This window comes from Falco peregrinus, chromosome 14 (genome assembly GCF_023634155.1).
Source record: "Falco peregrinus isolate bFalPer1 chromosome 14, bFalPer1.pri, whole genome shotgun sequence".
Taxonomy (NCBI): Eukaryota; Metazoa; Chordata; class Aves; order Falconiformes; family Falconidae; genus Falco; species Falco peregrinus.
In genome coordinates this window covers 6,970,064-6,989,248 of record NC_073734.1, presented here as the reverse complement: position 1 = coordinate 6,989,248, position 19,185 = coordinate 6,970,064, and the positions used below count along the sequence as shown (strand labels likewise).

Here is a 19,185-nt window from a genome sequence, read left to right as displayed (position 1 = left end):
GGTTTTGTACAAATATGAGAAGAAACCCTGGAAGTTACCTTCCTAAAAAGAAGTCACAAAACCCCTTCTCTATCTCCTAAATATAAACATGACAATAACTTAAAAATCATCAGTAGTTTTCACCGACTGAAGCTCTTGTCACTGCCCAGCTCCCTCTCCATCAGCACAGAGGACATATTGCCTTTATTTATATCTGGGAGGAGACTAAAGCCACTAGTGTAGTTTCTCCTTCATTCCTCCAGATCTTCCAGACTTTGTAGCAAATGAACTGGTCTCTGCCTATGGACATTAGTTAAAGCTATCAAAACAGTTTTTCTGTTGTGATGAAATTCCCCTTTTACCTACCTCTTCAGTGTTCAGAGGGGAGCAAATTCATCTGTCCTGCTGTTAAGGGAGCCTAAATGGTACAGGTGCTAACTTCAACCATTAAGTTGAAGATGACACCTTTTCTGAACCCTTTCCACATCCAGCCAAACCCCCCAAAAGTGACAGGCTGGGAACCAGTAGCAGGAATTTGTTGCTTATTGATCTGACCCATGGAGCAAATGCGTCCCACCTGTAACTAGGACTGGCAGGTGAAGCAGTCTTAGTGGCTCAAGACAGTTTGCATAAATTCCTTGTCACATAAGTAGGTGTCTTGCACATTTTTTTCTATTAGTAGGCATTTTCAGCAAGCTCAATCATATATGTTCAGATGTTAATCTTCAGCATCAGAAAAGTTGGTTTGGATTGGAAAAGTCTGCTAAAAGTGAAAGAGGAGCATTTAACAAGGGCTCCTTCCCATCCCTCATGATTGTCATTAGCATAAGCGAGAACTGTGTGGATTGATAGGGGAAAAAGCCTGTAAAACCTTTCTGCTCCTAAAATGCAGTGGATGCAAAAGAAAGAAAAATCCAGCTACGTCTATTCTATCTAAAGTTCGTTCTATTTAAAGAAGACATACAGCATCTTAGAAAGAAGATAGGCTTAACACTACTCTCAATGGGAAGTGCACAGAGGAAGAAATAATACATTGCTGAGTTGGCTGAATACATCACAAGTGGTCTCATAAATGTGAAAAGCAGATCTCTTCCTGGTGCCTAGGCAGCACTGATGCTGCAAGAGGTGAATAGGTGTAGTCTGCTCTTTCAGGCTTGGTCAGATCGTTGTTTTCTATGATGCTGTTATTTTAAACATAGGTTTTTCCTACCTGAAAGGAAAGAATTTTTGACAGGTAAGAAAATAAAATCATTATTTCTTCAAGTCTTTTTTTCTCACAAGTACCTTAAGTGTAGTAAATCTTATAGCGATGTTTCATTGTCCTCTGTCCACCTGGAGAAAAGACTCTTTGTTTTTCTATGATACGACCATCAGTCTGGAAGTGTCTGTTGTATTTGTGGGTACTTGATTTATTCTAGAAATAATTGCATAAAAATGCACCTTGCATTTATAGGTGGAAAAGTGAAAAAAAGAATTAATCCTTTCTAAATTACTTATATATTCTGAAAAAAAGGGAGCATGTTTGTCTTCTTTCTGAATCTTCAGAGAACTGTACTACATTTGACGTATACCCTGGAGGTAACAGGCTTTGAAGCAAGCGTTCAACATATGATTAATACGTATTAGGAATATCTTTTTGCCTTCACTCAGTGAGGCCATGAGCTGGGCTGAGAGAGTCAAAGTCTAATGTAAACAGAAGTCTTCAAAATGATTCAAAAAAAGTGGCTATTTTCAAGTATCCTTCACCATCACTTATTTACAGTCCCTGAATGGCTTTTTAGTCTTCTGCAAGCACATAAATGAGAGAATAGAAATACAACGTCAGCCCTGAATGGGGTTTCAGCACTGCTGTGGGAAAGGAGCAGGAAGGAGAGTTCTTTAAATTCTTTTGTGAATCTTATGGGGATCTTAATCTGTAGATCTTCCAATATTTTCTAAGATTTACAATGTCTGCAAGAGGGATAGAAGAACTTTTCTCATTACCACTCTGGCAGCTTCACAGACAACTCTCACAGCACCCAGCAGATGACCCAGCCATCCATTTTACCCTTTTATTTTTGCATTCTCTCCTTGTCCTACTCAGTCATGAATCCTAATACCTAAAGAATTCTTGAAGGGGTCCCACTGAATCCCAGAGACAGCTTGGCTTTGTCACAATGGAAAACTGCTCACAGAGGGACTTGTACCTGGAGCCCTGATTAATATTTTCTTGTTTCTTTGTTGCATCACTAGTAGTCCTTGGCAGTACTTTTCCAAGCAGACTGATGAGCAGCAAAATGAGATAGTCATGTTGAAACTTGCCTTTTTTTGATCATTTGTGATTAATACCAGTGATATCCAGCATCTTTATGTTTTTCAATGAAAAGGCACACACATGGAGCCTGCAGAAATTGTAGCCATGTTACAGGGAGCAGAACTTAATGTTTGGCCTTCCTTTTAGCTAATTAATCTTTTAGATTTGTTGCTGTTGTTGCAAATGACAACACCTAGTAGACAAAAATATTCATTAAGTCTTTTGTTGTTAAGCAGTACTTTTATTTTTGTAAAGTAGCTGGTGTGTGCCTTGAAAGATCACAAGGCATTTACAATACATAGCCTGTGAAAACAATTCAAAAGTAAAAAGTGAAAATGCTTCTAAAATTATTATGGTCAATTTCATATATTCGGAAAGATTTTTCCTAAGCAACAATTGAATTCTTTCTGTAATTTCACCAGGGAAATGGAAGAATATTACGTACTTAGAAAAAATATAGAATAAAATGAAAGAAACACTTTAAGTTAAGAATTAATATAATGCCTACGAACCAGCATTATGGCAGTAAGACAATGACAATTACTAAAGACTGTTTAGGTGACTCATAGCTTTAATTTGTGTTTTATATCTAGTTTACACCATCAAAACCTTGTCACGCTATGATAATGCTTTATATTTTTACATAGTATCTTTCATCTAAATGGCTTCCAAAGTGCTTCATATGTTGCTTCATGTACACCTTACATCAGCTGAATCCATTACGTTAATACAGCTTTCTCTATAGTGAAATACAGCAGCTATTCCTGTCCATATAGTAAAGGCTAAGCACAGTTTTAAGAGGAAAAATACCTTCAAAATCTGTAGAAAACATTAGGGTGAATGTAATACCAAGTTACAACTTGCCCTGCCCACAAAATTGGCACTTACATTGCTCACGTGGAAAATTCGGATAAACTGATGTTGCTCAGCTCCCCTGTTTTCAGCCCGCCCCGGGGCCCCCGAAAGCAGGCCAGCACGTTTGGTGATGGTGCCAAGATGAAAGGTGACTGAAGAACCATCAGTATCACTTTGTTCAGTGCACAGATGTTACACTAAATAGCTCCACCTAGTACTTCACCTGCCTAGTTCGTGAAGTCTGATGAGCTCCTAGTGCCAGACTGCTTGGTTTGTGGTTAGTGCTTGAGCTGGGCTTCGTATCCCAGTGAATTCCATAAGAAATTTCCATTACTGACATTTAGGAGGTTCTTAGTCCTCATTGCTTGAGAGTATGAACCCTTGTGATCACATTGAAAATTCATTTTTCCTTGGAGATATTCCAGATACAGAGCTATGGAAAATACATTGTTTCCTTAGCAAATAAATACTGGCCACTCAAGTGCACACATACCGAATGGCAGCGTGTAAAGTAGAAAACACAGACAAAGAGCAAACAGATTGCAAGAGGTTGTGTGAGCTTGTCTTCATATTTTCAAGAAAGTATGTAGGAAAAACACAGTTGCAAGAGAAGTGGCCTTCAGTGGAGGAGGACAAATACAATAATACAGTTTCCCTGGGAAATTTCTAATAGAGACATCTGAATTAATACATCCCATTATTTTTTATCTGTTATGATATAGATGAGGAAACAAACACGTGATAGGAGCACAGAATACCTTCAACTGGAATATCACCCTGATAAATGCAAACTGACATGCAGTTTTAATTTGTTTGTTCTTGACTGGGAATCACAGCACGCAGAATCTTAATGAGTCGTGGGGTAGTGATCACCAACCCCAGGCACGTTGATCTTGCGCTGTGTTTGCTGCTTGTGGCAGCTCTTTAATTTGGGTATATCGGTACCCACTCTGAGACAGTTTTTGGTGGTTTCATAAAGGTATTAAGGTTAGTACTGCATGCTCATGCTGTTGCTGGACAGTAGGCATACAGCTGATTCTGAGGCAGTTCAGTTCATTTGTTACCCTGTGCTCTGAGAAGCAGAGTAAATAAAATCTCACTTACTACAGAAGCCTTAAATAATGCTGTCTGATAAGAATTCAACTTTCATACAGGTTAGGTGCTATTTCTAGTGGGGGTTTGAGGCTAAGAATGGGGTTAGTGCCTGGATTCTCAAGTGACAACATTTTGCAAAGTGATCTTTTCACGTCTCTGCCCCATGGCAGACATCTGACAAGACTGTTTTTTTCTTGAGACCGCACAGAGCCACTTTGCTGTTTAGTGGGAGCTGTCACTGTAGTGTCCCACCAGTTCACCGCAGACCTCAGTGTGGAGGAGGATTTGGCTCAGTGTTATATTCTGGGTCTGCCAGGGAACAGCTACTAAGATGAAGCTGTTGTTCAATTAAGTTTGTTTCCCCACTTCTCCCTTTAGCTAGCCTTTTAGCAGGCCTAATTATTCTCACTAGATACCTGCCATCTTGAACTTCCTATACTCAGTAAAAGAAAATTCCTGCCAGCTTGGAATCATAATTTTTCATTTTGTCTTCTCAAGCTCTGCACGCAGTTTAGGAGCAGGCTTGCAATATCCAGGGGAGGGAGGAGCAGAGTTTGACTGCTGGACTGAGAATATCCCTTCCGCTCAGAGCCATCCCAGGCACTGTTACGCAGGCTGTACTCTAGCAGTGTTTTCAACAGTACTTGTTTCCTCGCCATCCCTTTACTGACTTCATTGCAAGAAATACGAGCTGCTTGCTTTCACTGTCAGGGACCTCCATGCCTAGCGGAACCGCCTTTGCCAGCTCTCACAAGAACATCCAGTGGTCAATATCTGCTTCCCATCAGTCCATCATGATGGCAAACGTTGCTCATTTGTTATATTTTCAAGTCTCTTTGTGCTTCCTCACAAGCTGCCTTCATACTCTTGGAGGATCTCTTCATCTACATCTGTCATTGTATTTCCTCAGTGTGTTTCAGTTACACATTAAAAGTCTCATTTGTCTACAAAACCCAGATGATCAAGCACAGACTGCTGGCTGCTGTTTACTCTGTTTCCTTCTAAGTTGTTATCAGTCTGTTGTCTGTTCTTCTGTGTTTTTTCCAGAAGCTTTTGGGTGCAGAAGAGGATAATAAGGTCTTTTTTTTTTTTCCTTACATTTATAAATAAATATGACAATTACTAAAATTTCCAGGCTGTATGCATGATAAACACAAGAAATGACAACATGGCATAGCACTCCACAGAACAAGTTAACCTTACATATTCAAATGCTCAGTAGTAGTAAATGAACATAGCTCCTTCCAGCCTTCTAACTTACTATTTTTAATATGGGTGCAGATGATAGCAGTTTAAATAAAGTACTGAACTCATCTATTTTATTGTTAATTTATAGTGGTGCTTAGGGGATGTGCAGATATTTAAAAAGACTGAAATCAATTAACTTGTGATCCAATTAGTTGTGTTAGCCACTGTGGGGTTTTATTTTAGAGCACTGGATCAGACTCTCTCAGTTAAGCACCATGCTTTGAGAATGTAAACCTTTTATTTTGAAATATGATGAACTTGTGGTTATCTTTTCTCTATTTCCAAATGTAATTCCTATTTTTGTCCTTTCATAGTTTTTTAAATTCCTGTACTTTATCGTTGAAAGGGATCCAGTATAAATGTAACAGATTTTTCTAGATACTGGGAAGGCTATTTTTGATATACAGTCTATTCTTTATATAAAGGTGGCTGAACAGGAAGAAGGGCTCAACTTTTAGATAATATACACGATATTTCACTATTTCACAGTCAGTATTTATCTTTTGCAATCACAAATCTGTGATTTATTACAGCTTTCACGTTATAAATTTAGAGTAGATCCATGTGACAGCTTCTGTGATTCGATCACTCCACTTTTTCACCCATCTTGAACAGATTTTAGTCTAATGTTCCAGACAGCTTCAAAACACCCTCTGTGTTTATAGGTTCATTTCTAAAATGCAAGGAATGCTAGGGGTGTGTGCACCACTACTCTTGGTGTTACTTGGCTTGGCACAGCCTTTGCCTGTAGACGTTGTCATTCCCTTGATCTGCAGGTGCCAGCAGCTCTGCAGTTTTATACCCCCAGCAAGTCTATGTCCCCTTTCTGCCCTAGCTCACTGCAATCGAAGCTGCTGAGAGCCCTTCCTAAATAAGGAGAAAATAGGAATGCAGAGGCAAGCCGACCCTAGCTGAGATATCCTTGAATTAGGTATCCTTAAAGTGATAGTCAATATTTTCTGAACTAGCTGGCGCATCATGGCAACCTTTCCTATCATAGTCTGGCAGTGGTGGGGTAAGCATAATAAATTTATCTCACCGGCTTCACAATTATGTATCTGAATAAAATAGCCACATCTTGAAACGTTTTTTTTCCCAACAGGTCTTACTGTTCCCAAGGTGATCCAGGGAGTATTGAACACTTAATTGAATCAGACTAGTGGATTAAGGAAAAGATTTTTCAGAAGGATCAATATGAATTAGGAGCAGATGCCAAGTCAGATCTAAGGGTTAGATTCTTTAGGACTGGGTTCCTTGAAATCCAGTCACCTTTTTGCATAGCTCGATAGGAATTGTTTGGTACTGAACACTTGCTGGAAAAAATTCTCGCCTTTATGGTTCTGATCATCCTCTAGCTGAGACAATATGAAGTAACACAAAAATATCAATCAGGCTAATCGCTTATTTTCAGTTACAGTAAGAGGTGTCCAAGTGTGCTTTCTAGTGGCAGCATTTTGCTGAGCAGGAAGGAACACAATCCTGGTAATCGTTCCTGTGTTATTTCCAAGATTCTTCATAGAGCTTTTTTTGTTTGTTTTATAGTAAGCAAAAATATTGTTATATTCTCATTTAGAGTTAATTAAATTGTCAATGAACTTAATAATCTGTTGGAAACAAAGCTCAATCACATCCTGTCACATATTAAATATAAAAATCAAAATAATCTTTACATTTCTTCCTTAAATACACTAAAGAAGGTAGAAATAGCCAATCATTAATGTCATCCTTTAATAAAATCAGGTTTGAGGTTGGAAAGCTTGAACTGAATGCCTACATTCAAATAGCTAAATTGAAAAATGGTTTGGAAACATAAATCTTTTGGAAGAAATGAAAACAAAGATAACTGAATGCAGGAAAAAACATAGTTGTCTCTGCTGTATTTTACTATGAGGAAATCCATTTTACCTGCTATTTGTCCAGATTGTGAAATCTATATATTAATAAAATGCCATTTTCTGGATTCAGTAGTCTCACAAAATCTTCTGTAGTGTTATGGCTTCATGTGGTCTATAAGGCAGAGCAAAAGACATTTAGTCTATTCAGGTCTTGAGGCCACCTGGGTGATTTTTGCCCTTGAGTGATATATTGTCACCGCATGATGTATCTTTTAAGCAGTGCACGTACAGCAAAGCTATTTGTGTCATTAAAGTTTGTAATTTCAGACTTTTCAAGGCTTAATCCCTAGAAATGCTAAGATTTTCTAATGATCTATAGTGGTGCTGCTGATGTTCAGCACTTCTCAGGATTAGGTATGTTATCATTCTGGTTTATCCACCTATAAAGCAGGTATTATCACTCTTATATACAGTGCTTTTAGCACATCAGCCTCAAGTACTTGAAAGGTGAGGAGTGTTATTAAGTCTGACCCTTACAAGCTTTTCCAATGGTTTGCTTAATATTTTTCCTACATAAATAAGATTGTTGTTATACACTGTTTGTCTGGATAGTAAATTAGAATTTTCTCACAGGGTTTGGCTGGCTGAATAGTACAGCAATGCAACAAACTTCACAAGGTCATAAAAAATTCTTCCACTGGAAAAAGAAGCTAACATTGACTTTTAGTTATGCAGACAAAGTGGTAGCATGAGGTCCAATTATTTTTGAGCATGTTAGAGCAACCCCTCAAAAAAATGGTATGGGAACACTTTTTGTGAAAAATATTTCATGTATTGGTAACAGTATAGTGAAAAATTATTATGGGTGGAGTAATTTATGAAAATAATAGTCTGAAATGCAAAACTGGATTATTTTTAAATAACAGTACATTCAAGGGCAAGAATGGGCTATGTTAGTCAGCATATCTTCTGCTTCGCTATCAGTATAGTTCCCTTTCTGATAGCATGGGCACCTACGCAACACTATATATTTCCAAGATTCACTTTTCCAGTATTACGAGATGGACTGTTGTCTTGTGATCAGAATCTTTCACAACTTGACTCCTATCACATTGCTGCTTATCTGCCATCTATTAAATGAAGAGCAGCTGTAATGTGTTACCTTATATTTCATGAGTGAGAATGTATTATTTAGAGCCTATAACGTTCAGTTTTAATCAAGGATTACATCTTTCTCCTGTTGTCATAAATAATTAATTCTGGCTTGGATATTTTGTGTGTGTGTATGTGGTCATTAATTGAAAATAGTAACAATTTTCTCTATGTATTTTTTTTTTTCCTAGTTTCAAGCCACAGTGAAGGAGGGAGTCACAGGTGTAATAGTAAACTTGACCGTTGGTGACAGAGATGACCCAGCGACCGGAGCATGGAGAGCTGTCTACACCATTATTAATGGAAATCCAGGGCAGAGTTTTGAAATCCATACCAATCCCCAGACTAATGAGGGAATGCTCTCTGTTGTCAAAGTAAGAACAATTTGCTGTTGTACTGCATTATTACTGTAAGGTCCACCCACTGGATATAGTGCATAAGCAAAAGCACAGCAAGGATAATTAACTCAAAAATATGTAGTTGGCTACCAGCCCTTGCCCCAAAAAATATGTATAACCCCTTCCTCGGTCACAGTAACCTTACTTCTTTAGTTATAAGGACCTGCCTGTTGCTAAATATATCACCACTGTGCTTAAATAACAGGTAGTTTTGCAGTAAGTGTCAAAATTAATAGTGAGACTTCACAAAAAGTTTTTGTTTGTGGCTAGGGGTCATTTGAATTCAAGGGCCACATTTTGTTCTCAGTTAGAGAACACAGCTGCAAATACCAGGGAAGTAAGGGACGTGGCTTCGGACTGAACTGGAGAGCCATCTTTGGCCCCACATTTCTGAAGTCTCACGAAAATTTTTCTTGCCTATCTTTGTATGAAGATAATCCTATATCTCATACTTAAAGAAAGAAAGAAAATAGCCCTGGTTGCTGCCTGTACCGGAATTTTCTCTGACTTCAGAAGAATCATTTTCAATTCTTAAGACAAATGGCATGTATTTCCATGGTAATGCTTTTAATTTCAAGGTAGGAGTTGAGAAAATAACTTCATGTCACTTATCATAAGTAGCTACTAAGTATGACTGATTTGTTTGCTAAATGTATATTACATCATAAATAAGCATGTATACATTAGAATTAAATTATATGTGTGAGGTATGGCAAAAAAGTATATGTTCTTGGATAAAGGGATGTCTCCATCCTTCGTTAAGTCCATTACGTTCATTATCTTCAATGCACTTTATAACTACCACTGTGTCTAATGCTGAACTCTGACCAAGTACCAGATGCGAGGAATGCTGTTGTCCCTGCCTGGGTGATTGTGTCTTCCCTGAGTTTGCAATGGGGTACAAGGAAAAAGTGTTAAGTACTGTCTTTGCACCTTGCACTCTGGTTTTATAATGTGTTTTACAGCCTTTAGACTATGAGATTTCGGCATTTCACACGCTGCTGATCAAAGTAGAAAACGAGGACCCTCTGATTCCAGACATAGCCTATGGCCCCAGCTCCACGGCAACAGTTCAGATCACTGTTGAAGACGTGAATGAAGGTCCACTTTTCCACCCAAACCCAATGACAGTGACAAAACAAGAAAACATCCCCATTGGCAGTGTCGTGCTAACAGTAAATGCCACTGATCCAGATACTTTGCAACATCAGACTATCAGGTGAGTGCAGTACCCTCTAATTTTCATCTATCAGAAAATATGTCTTTTGTGCCCAATAATTTGCCTGTGAGTACAGAATTAAATTAAAGTTGTTTGGGCCCTACATAATAAGTGCCAATTTACTTGGTTTTCCCACTGCAATGAAGATATTGAGTATGGTGAAAGCAAAGAACCACATTAGACAGAGGACAGTAGTTTTCCAGGCTCTGAGATTACTGCAGTAGAACGCTCGAGTGCCACAAGCAATAGACGTAGCTGCACATAGTCTTTTAAAATCACTTTTTGCCTGCTTGTTTATTCCTCTTCCTTCATGAGAGCCAGAGAAAAATGTGTAAAAATTGATAATGTGTATAGAAATAATTTACCTGGTTTACATATGGTTTAAGTCAGTTTATGATGTCTCTCTGTGAAATAATGACCGTCCATTCGTGTTCAAGGGCTGAGTAAGTATTTCCCAGTGAAGCACTAAAGTTACAGTAAACTAAGACTTGGATTTGCTCTGATAGATGAAAGTAAATTATTATTTCTGTGGTATGACAATATAATCCCATATGTGTGCCATGGTGCAAGGACTATGAAGTGGTGCCATCATCTTATACGTTAATCTACCTGGTCTGGTCTTTTGTTTTTAGATTTGTTGAACAATGAAAGATCAACTCCTTTCTTCTCTCCTACTAAATTGACTTTGCAGAATGCTTTTCTCAGCGTTTGAGAATTGCAGGTTAGGCATTGTGTTTAATTTTTTGTTCTTACTTGTGAGTCTAATTTCCCCTAGATATCAATGTATATAAAAGGGCATAAACATCTCTGTGAGAATGACTTCAAAGTGTAACCTGAACAATGTGCACTGTCAATCTATACCATAGACATAGATTTCTCTGCTATCAGGATTATTTAGCACTTCTTAAAGAAGTTTTGACATATGTACAGTTCTACAATAAAAGAAAGCTACTGATCTTGGAGATGTTGTCTGTCAGTAGCAAGTGTTGGTAAGCATGCCATTGCAAAGCCCCGTGCTGACAGCCGTGGATTCGAATGGTGAGATGAATTTAAGCAGGCAAGCCTGCTCATCTCCAGGGAAGGGGGAAAAAGGCAAGGCAGATAATTAAAAGTTCCAATTCTCTGTATCATCTAAGAAATACCTAGTTAATGGAGTATGAATATTTCAGGTCTTCTCTATCAAAAACACCTCTGATTTCTGCCATTAAAATATCTTAGCGTATGTCGTTCCCCTTGTTTTCTAAATTTATTTATTTGCAGAATGCGTTTTGATTCCTAATTTTAGTTTTTGCTCCAAAGATTCCTTATTTCATTCACTGTGGTCATACAGATTTGTGTCTATGGGTGGCAAACCTGTGGAATTTCTATTGCTTGTCAGATGCAGCAATATCACCCTCATAAGCATTACTCAGAATCTGGACTGTGTAGGGAAAAGATATTGATTCCCAGTTGCATTGGGACTGACTTTAAGAAACATAATTGTTGAAGTTCTGCATATATCTATGTATTTTCATGGAAGGAAAGTCATATTAATTAATGTAACAGTTGATATTTTTTTTATGCTAGAAAAGCCAAGAAAGTATAAAGATTTGGTTATCAAAACCAACAGTCCAAAAACTATTATCTGAATTTTTCTCCTTGACCTACTTACTGATTTTGCTGAATTTCTCTGAACTATGTTGCCATTAAAATTATAGGACATAGCCAATGAGTCACTGAGAACTCTAACCTGGCTTTAAGTATTGTGTGTAACCAGTTAGGTAACATTAACGTTTTTTGAGTCTACCACATCTCACAGCTGGCTGCAAAGGAACTCTCAAATCTTGACTGTAACTAGGTTGTAATCTAAATAGAATTTTCCCAGTTGTTTTACCATACCTGGATGGCCAAAACCTGGAAGGTTTTTAGCCAAAAGCAAGACTATGTTTTTTCTTACTCTCCATGTGCAGGAAAGAGCAGAAATAAGCTAGACTGGCTTGGGAATGGGGCATGATCATATACAGCAACTATGTAGAAGGAAGTGGCTGTATAAGTTAGAAGAAAATAATGCAAATGTACTGAAAATCTGGGAAATGGTGGAATGATTCACAAAGGGCTGATGTGACTACCTGTATGTCCTTTTGCTAAAATAACAGGAAAGCGTAAAATAGCATTTTTAAAAGATACTTTTAACACTGGCAGGTATTATTGAAACACATAGCTACTAGCCGTGAAAAAAAGAAGACTAGTATATGAGAACAGCATCTGCAATTAAGGGTAGTGTAAAAATGCATGTATAAAGGCAACAGCTACTCGCTAGTTTGGGTCTGGCCAAAATGTTTTCCAACAAGTATCTACAGACAGGCATGTTTAGAATTTGGGTCTAGGTCCAGGACTTCGTATTTATAGAGAATATATATCAAACAGCATGGTTTTCAGACCGTGCTGCTATAGATCATGAGAATCCTTACTATGATTATATAGGTAAAATAAAGGCTAAGCAGGCACGATACAGACTGTTGAATGAGCTATTACACTAAATAACAATGACCACAGGCAAGCAATGTTTTGTGTCTGCAAGAAGCAATAAATTTGTATTGTGTGCTGTGTGAACAATATGCATCACCCCCAATAAATTATATATCTGTTGAAAATGTGCAGGTGAATGCAAACAGAGAATTAGTAATGTTACTTTTTTATTATTATTTTCAACCTATAACAACTGAGATATGCCTAACTGCAGGGAGATATTTTTAGTTATTTTTCTATATAAAACTTGTAGGGTGAGCTGATGATTATTTGTAATCAGGAAATTCAGTTACTAGATATAACATCATAAATGCATTTCAAGAACCATGAATAGTATATAGAAACCATTTGTGCCATTGTCCACATCTAGACTGAATTTATTCTTTGAACATTGCATATCTGAATCAGATTCAAATTACTTATCTCTCTGAAAAACATGGCTTACTTTGTAAAAATTCCTAAAGGCAGCTGTACTTTTGAAGCAATTTTCTTTCTTATTCTTCAGCTTGAAGTGTTTTTGCAGACTGAGAAAGAATTTCATTTAAAAGCTCAAACAAGCTGGCAAAATGTATCACACTGAAAAAAATATGACTCCAAGTATTTGTAAGACTCAAAAGCACATACCTTGAGCTCTAGCTATTTGTCTGCACACGATTAGCAGTGAACTTTCATGGTGTCAGCTCTTCTCTGATCTACTGACGTTAACATTTCAAAGAAACTCAAGGCAGAGGTAGAAACATCATCCTGGAAACAAGAACTGCACGCTCATATTGACCAGCTAAATAATGTAAGCATCAAGTTTAATCTTACTCTAAAACATATCCCTTTAAAACTTGGTTAACACCGACTTTCACAGCTATACCTACACCTATAATTTCCTGTGAAAATTCTACGAGGATAGTGAGCTTTGGACTATGGATGTTGTAAAAGGGAAGGAGCAGACAGAACCAGTAATTTTTCATGAGCACACCCCGTTGGGTGGACAATAATGTTTGTTCTGCTGTGATCACTCCCAGAAAGAAAAGGAACCTGTTTGAGTTGGATCACATTTCTTAGATTCATTAACCTATTTTTTTAAAAAAGTATTTAATTCCCTCTACAGATTCAAACTTTTTTAGAATTAAAAAATGAAAGAAATCCAGCAGGCCTCATTTTAATTATAACCCACCAATTTATTAATAGAACAGTAATGAAGTTTCTGAAATTTGATTTCTTAATCAGGGATCATTGTTATTTTTGTGCCAGATTTAAGAGTTTAATTTTGGGTGCTTCTTCTCAACCTCTGAAATTTTAATCAGAAGTTTCAAGTGTACATGTCAATGAAAAGTTAAAGGCCAAATTTAATAACATTTCCTACCTTGGGAAATTAAAAGAACTTCACTCTCTGAAATCCATTATTAACAGTAGATCTTAATTAAACACAGTTACAGTCCTCGGTATTTGTATGAAGAGACTGGTTTCAGTATTTTTCCCTTTCTTGGATTCAACAAGTCCAGGGTATTCAATAGTTAGACTTTTAAGTACATGTAAATAAGTTGTTTACTGCAGTGTATTTGTAATTTTTAATTAAAGCAACATTGTTCTGTGGTTTCATGGTTTATCATGGCAATATATTTTTATTACCTACTGTGCTCTTGGATTTTGAATTATTTATGTAAATACATTATTGCAATATTTATTCTCAGTAAGCAATGTGACTCAATGCTTCAGAAATATCTTCACAAGAAAAGTTTATTATAGCTCTAAAGCATATCTAATTTACTAAGTAGAATTAAAATGCAGTATTTGAAGCTGGAGAACTTAGAAACAGAACCCAAACTTCAGTGAGTTTCATGGGAATATGAAAGTGCCAAAAGTGGCATGGAAGCAATATATGCAAATAAGTTATATACTTGTCTATGTGTGTGCAATTTATCTGCACCTGAATCCTGCTACCCCATATAGCTGTTGTTTCTGGAAGCATAGGTACATTGTCTTAGTGGTGAAGTCTCATCTATAGAATGTCAATTTTTTGCTCAGAAGTTGACATCCTTTTATTCGATTCTAGTCTCCTTCTACCACCATATCATTAATTTAGTGGAATTACACAAATATGAAACCAGTAAACCTCCATTTGTTTGAGATTGATCATTTCAGATTAGAATAGCCTGTGCTGGATCCAGCTGCCCAGCTGCTCGTTGAACCCACAGCCTGGACGTTCGACTAAGTAACACTGCTGTTGTACCGGTTGTGAATGCGATAGCTCTGCTAGTCTGGAAATGGGAGCAAAGTCATATTTATTATTGTCATCATTTCCAAATAACAGCTGCTGGTCTGCCTGAAAGGTGGATAGTCTCTGTTTCTCTCTACATAAAGTGCATTTTTCTATAGTGTAAGCTACGTGTATATATTAATGAGGCTTCATCCTTGGCCATGGGAATGGGTCAGGCTGGACCTAACAGACACTGAATTAAAAGAGATCGTGTTCATTTATTTTTCATTTCACCAAGAGCCACTGGATAATGGGATGGCCATTGCCTTTGGGACTGGGAACTTTTACTACTGGGCCACATTTTGCATGAGATCGCAGCATCGTAACTTTGAGGTCAGTGCCTATAGAGTTGGTGGAAGTTGGTGGAAACTTTCCAAACTCTTAATGGTGGAAACTATGATCTGCATGCTCTTTGTCAAAAAACTGACTGCCTAAAATTCTGTAAAATAGTGCTGAAATGGCACTGAAGTAGGATTTATAATTCAGTGAGTTTCTTACAGATCTCAAAATACTTGAGAAAACTGGAGAACTCACTGGAAAAAGCAAGTTTATTTCTGTTACTTCTCTTTGTTGCTAATCACCACCATTACATGTAGGGAATATATAAGCCATGAATCGGAAAGACAATTCAAAACCTTTTTCATGTCTCTTGCCAGGATTTTTTCAGAGATCTCGAACCCCCTCTGAACAAGGATGAGGCTTCAAATCACATTCTTCACAAACACTTAAGGGATCAGATTTGCATGCTTAGTTGCACATTAAGTCTTTTTAAAGCACTTTTGTTGCAGGTGGAGGTCGATAAACTTGCTTTTTGGGATACGCTACAATCACTTACAGAACTACTGTATAATGAGAGGGATAGAACGCCTTAAAGAGTGAACGCTTATGAAGTAACACATTTAGTCATTGTTAAGTATGTCTCCTAGAGTCTGAAAGACTTCTCTTTGATACCCAACCATGGGAGATTTCTTTTCCTTGTGCAGACAGAAGAATAGTTCTATTGCTATAAAATGAATGGCTGGGCTATGCTCTCAGCAAGCAGCACCAGAGTTTTTCACTGTAAGTTACACCCAAGAGCATCTCAAGTTGGCTCTGCAGTTTTATTTATGGCCCGCCTGAAACCGGCCACTGGGAATTTGTAACACATCTCTAGAACTGAAGTTGCTGTATGTTGAACAGTGCACATTGTTTTTCTTTACCTTTCTTTTTTTTAAGTTAGAAAGAACGCCAGGTAGAGAGGGAATCTGCTTGAATCAAAAAGTTTTTCCTCTTCTGTCGTTCCTGCAAAATTTTGAGACACAAAATTTCTTAACCCTAGGTAGCTGCCTGTATTGGGGTATCCAGCAAGCAATGCCAGAAAGGGAGATTTAATCACTTCTGAAAGGAAGAACTGAGCCCATTCCCTCATGCTACACAACTGCCACTTAAAATTGCAGGTACTTACCTGTCACCTGTTAGCTCAACAGTATTCTCCACAGCAGCCTTTGTACTGAAACTGTTTCATGAATGTGTTAATACTATCTGTGTAGTTAATCACTGGATACAGATGTAACTATCATAATATTAATATCTGAAGGGGAAAACCAATGAAAAAAAAATGCATTTTCTGTTGTTGCTGTTGTCTGAACAAACTGACTTCTCCTTTTTGTTTACTGAACAAAGTGAACAAATCCCCGTTTCCCCATACAGAAAATGCTTTAGGCCTACAGCAAGGTCGGAAAGAAGCAAAGTTGCTTCTGGAGTGGTACTGTACCTCCTTTATTCTCCTCTCAAACCCATGGCTATGCTGATGTAACTCTGGAAGGGTGAAAATAGCTGAAGAGGAAAATCAGGCCCCATTTTTCCTGTGCAGAAGATGATTTGTAGCTGGTCAGCACTGTGCAGATATATCACTGAATCTGATTTAAGATGCGGGGAGGAAGCAGCTGGTAAAAAATAATAATAAAATAAAAAAAATTCTCTGTAGAAAATAAATGACTGGAGAAAAATCCCAGTGCTGAGAGAATTAAAACTGCCAAATCTGGAAGCCAGGTCCTATAAAAGCTGTGGACAGCATCTGACGCTGACCATTCAGGAAAGCCACATTCAACTCTGTCAGCTTTAGTAGCTGAGCTATACTATTGCAGGACCTTCTTTTCCTCAGAGTAGTGAACAGATGCCAATAGTCTTCTTCCCAAAGTCTATTATTCAGTCCTTTTATCACTCACAGGCATCCCTGGCTTCTCTAATTTACAGCCAACCTGTCGACACCTCCCTTATTGCACCCTGGAGAGTCCCCAGGGCTCCTTGATTTCTCAGTTGCTTCTGGTATTGCTCCTAGTGGTGAACTCCTCTAAGTCTCCCTTGTTTCTTTTTGCCCTCTTCTTACTGATATTCTCTGTGTTGGAGCAGATGTCAGGCCTCTTCTCTCCTTGTCTGCTTTTGTATATCTTAATTTTTAGTACTTAAGGCCAACCCCATCTAACCAGTTGATGCTAAACTTTGCCATGCCAGGTTTTGCCTTGTGGGGAGTTGGGGAACTCCCACGCTTACTTTATCTATGCTAACATCTTGTCTTACTGCTTTGTTCCTCCTAGTAGTTGCCAAGGTTGGGGGAAAGATTAGTGTACATAAACAGGTTGCTATAGCACCTATTTTTTCCTTATCCTCTCCTAGTCGAAAAGAGGCAGCAAATTTTCACCCAGACTGAATGAAGCAGTTCCCTGGAAGAACAGGCTGCCTTTACTTAGAAAAAAAAAAGATTAATCCCTCTCCCTTTGATTAGTCCCTGAAATAGCAGAAGTGTCCGAGTTAAATTATTAAAGACTACCTAAAGCAGATGTCCCAGGGATTCTCAGCCCAGCAATTCACATTTTTGCAGGGAGCCTAGCTACCTGAAGCCAGACTTTATCACTCCTGATAATACTTGTCAGAAGATTGTTTTCCTAAAATTTTCCATCTGCCCTGCTCTGTTGGCATAAATCAGACTTAATATGTTGATATTAAAGCTATAGATGATAGAATTGAGAATCTGTGTATCCATGTAATCAAATAAGCCATAGAAACCAATTTTAACTTCCCTTGATACTACCTTAAGAATCCCAAATTCTTGATTAATAAGGATGAATGTAACATTTAAGGGGAGTTTAATTAGACCCTCTGTCTTTATCCTGCATAACAATATTTTGCCACATTATGATTTCAACCATGTCAGCACTCAGAATGAATGGCTGTGAACTGTAAAATTATAGGGTGCATTTTTCATGTCACTGACTAAACAATATTGCAGATCTTCTTGAGAAATATAACAAAAGTATATATCAGTCACAAGTTATGCTTGCATTGGAAGTCGGATCTTGACAATAACTCACTATGTCATTTACTGTTCTCTTCTAGTTCCAGAAAAGGCAGGATTTTGCCTCTGGAAGAAGAGTATCTTAATTATACTGTTAGCTATCAAGTTTGAGGACACTGTGTGAAGAGGCAAGTTGATGGGGACAGGCATGATATGAATTTCTGTTAATGTTTTAAAGCCACTGAATTCTTGAGTCCCATTCAACCAAGTTAGATCACACGTGCACACCCATATGTGGTTACAATTTTCAGTGGTTCTTTGACAGAAATATATTTGGACTTGTAATGTGTAAGATTGTAGATCCAGTGACTAGTGTTATTTTATACAAAGGCAAACGCTGGAAAACTGAGCACTCAAAAGTTTTGCAGAAAGGCTGGTAATGTGTCTACGCCAGATTCCTGACGTCAAGTGGGAGTATATAATTAAGCCGTACTTGTTGTGGAGTTCATCACGTCTGTCTTTAAAGCAGGTATAGATATCAGATGATAACAGAGCAGGTGTTGTCTGGCAATTCATGTCCTGACTGGAAAAGGGAAATGCTGTAGTACTGTCATGGCTTCTTGCCCTGCTGGGAAGATAAGAGATGCTAGTGTTACGGCTATATTTCATTAATTTGCCACCTCCAGAATAAGGACAGACTAAATCATGGACACACTCAGTTCAGTGGCAAAGCTCCCACTGAATCTGGGTGTAGGATCTGATCCTAGAGGAGAAGCTTTCCCAAAGACATACAACTCCTGTTGTATGTCTACAGCCACTGCTCAACTGCAAGGCGTACCTAGTTCTGTGCATTTCGAGGCATAAAGAACCCCATCTTCTTTCAGACTCACATACGGTTATTCTTGGAGTGGAATTTAAGTTCAGTGAAGAAATTGTCAGAAGGTTTAAGCACTCATTTTTACTAAATGGAGCTCTGCAATGTTACTGTAATAGGAAAAAAGTCTTGTAGAGTTCAATTGGAATTTTTCTATTAACTTAATAATAAGGATGCCAATTTCTGTAAAATAGTTTCTGAGTA

At 37.8% G+C, this 19,185-nt stretch overlaps 1 protein-coding gene across 2 annotated transcripts in view; it reads left to right on the top strand.

Annotated features, from left to right (window-relative positions):
- CDH13 (cadherin 13) overlaps positions 1-19,185 on the top strand; it is a 509,204-nt gene that overhangs the window by 437,163 nt on the left and 52,856 nt on the right. For both annotated transcript variants that reach the window (XM_005234781.3, XM_027782937.2), the window contains exons 9-10: positions 8,649-8,831; positions 9,821-10,074. In XM_005234781.3, the coding sequence (XP_005234838.1) occupies positions 8,649-8,831; positions 9,821-10,074 (437 nt within the window). The remainder of the gene's footprint in view (positions 1-8,648; positions 8,832-9,820; positions 10,075-19,185) is intronic.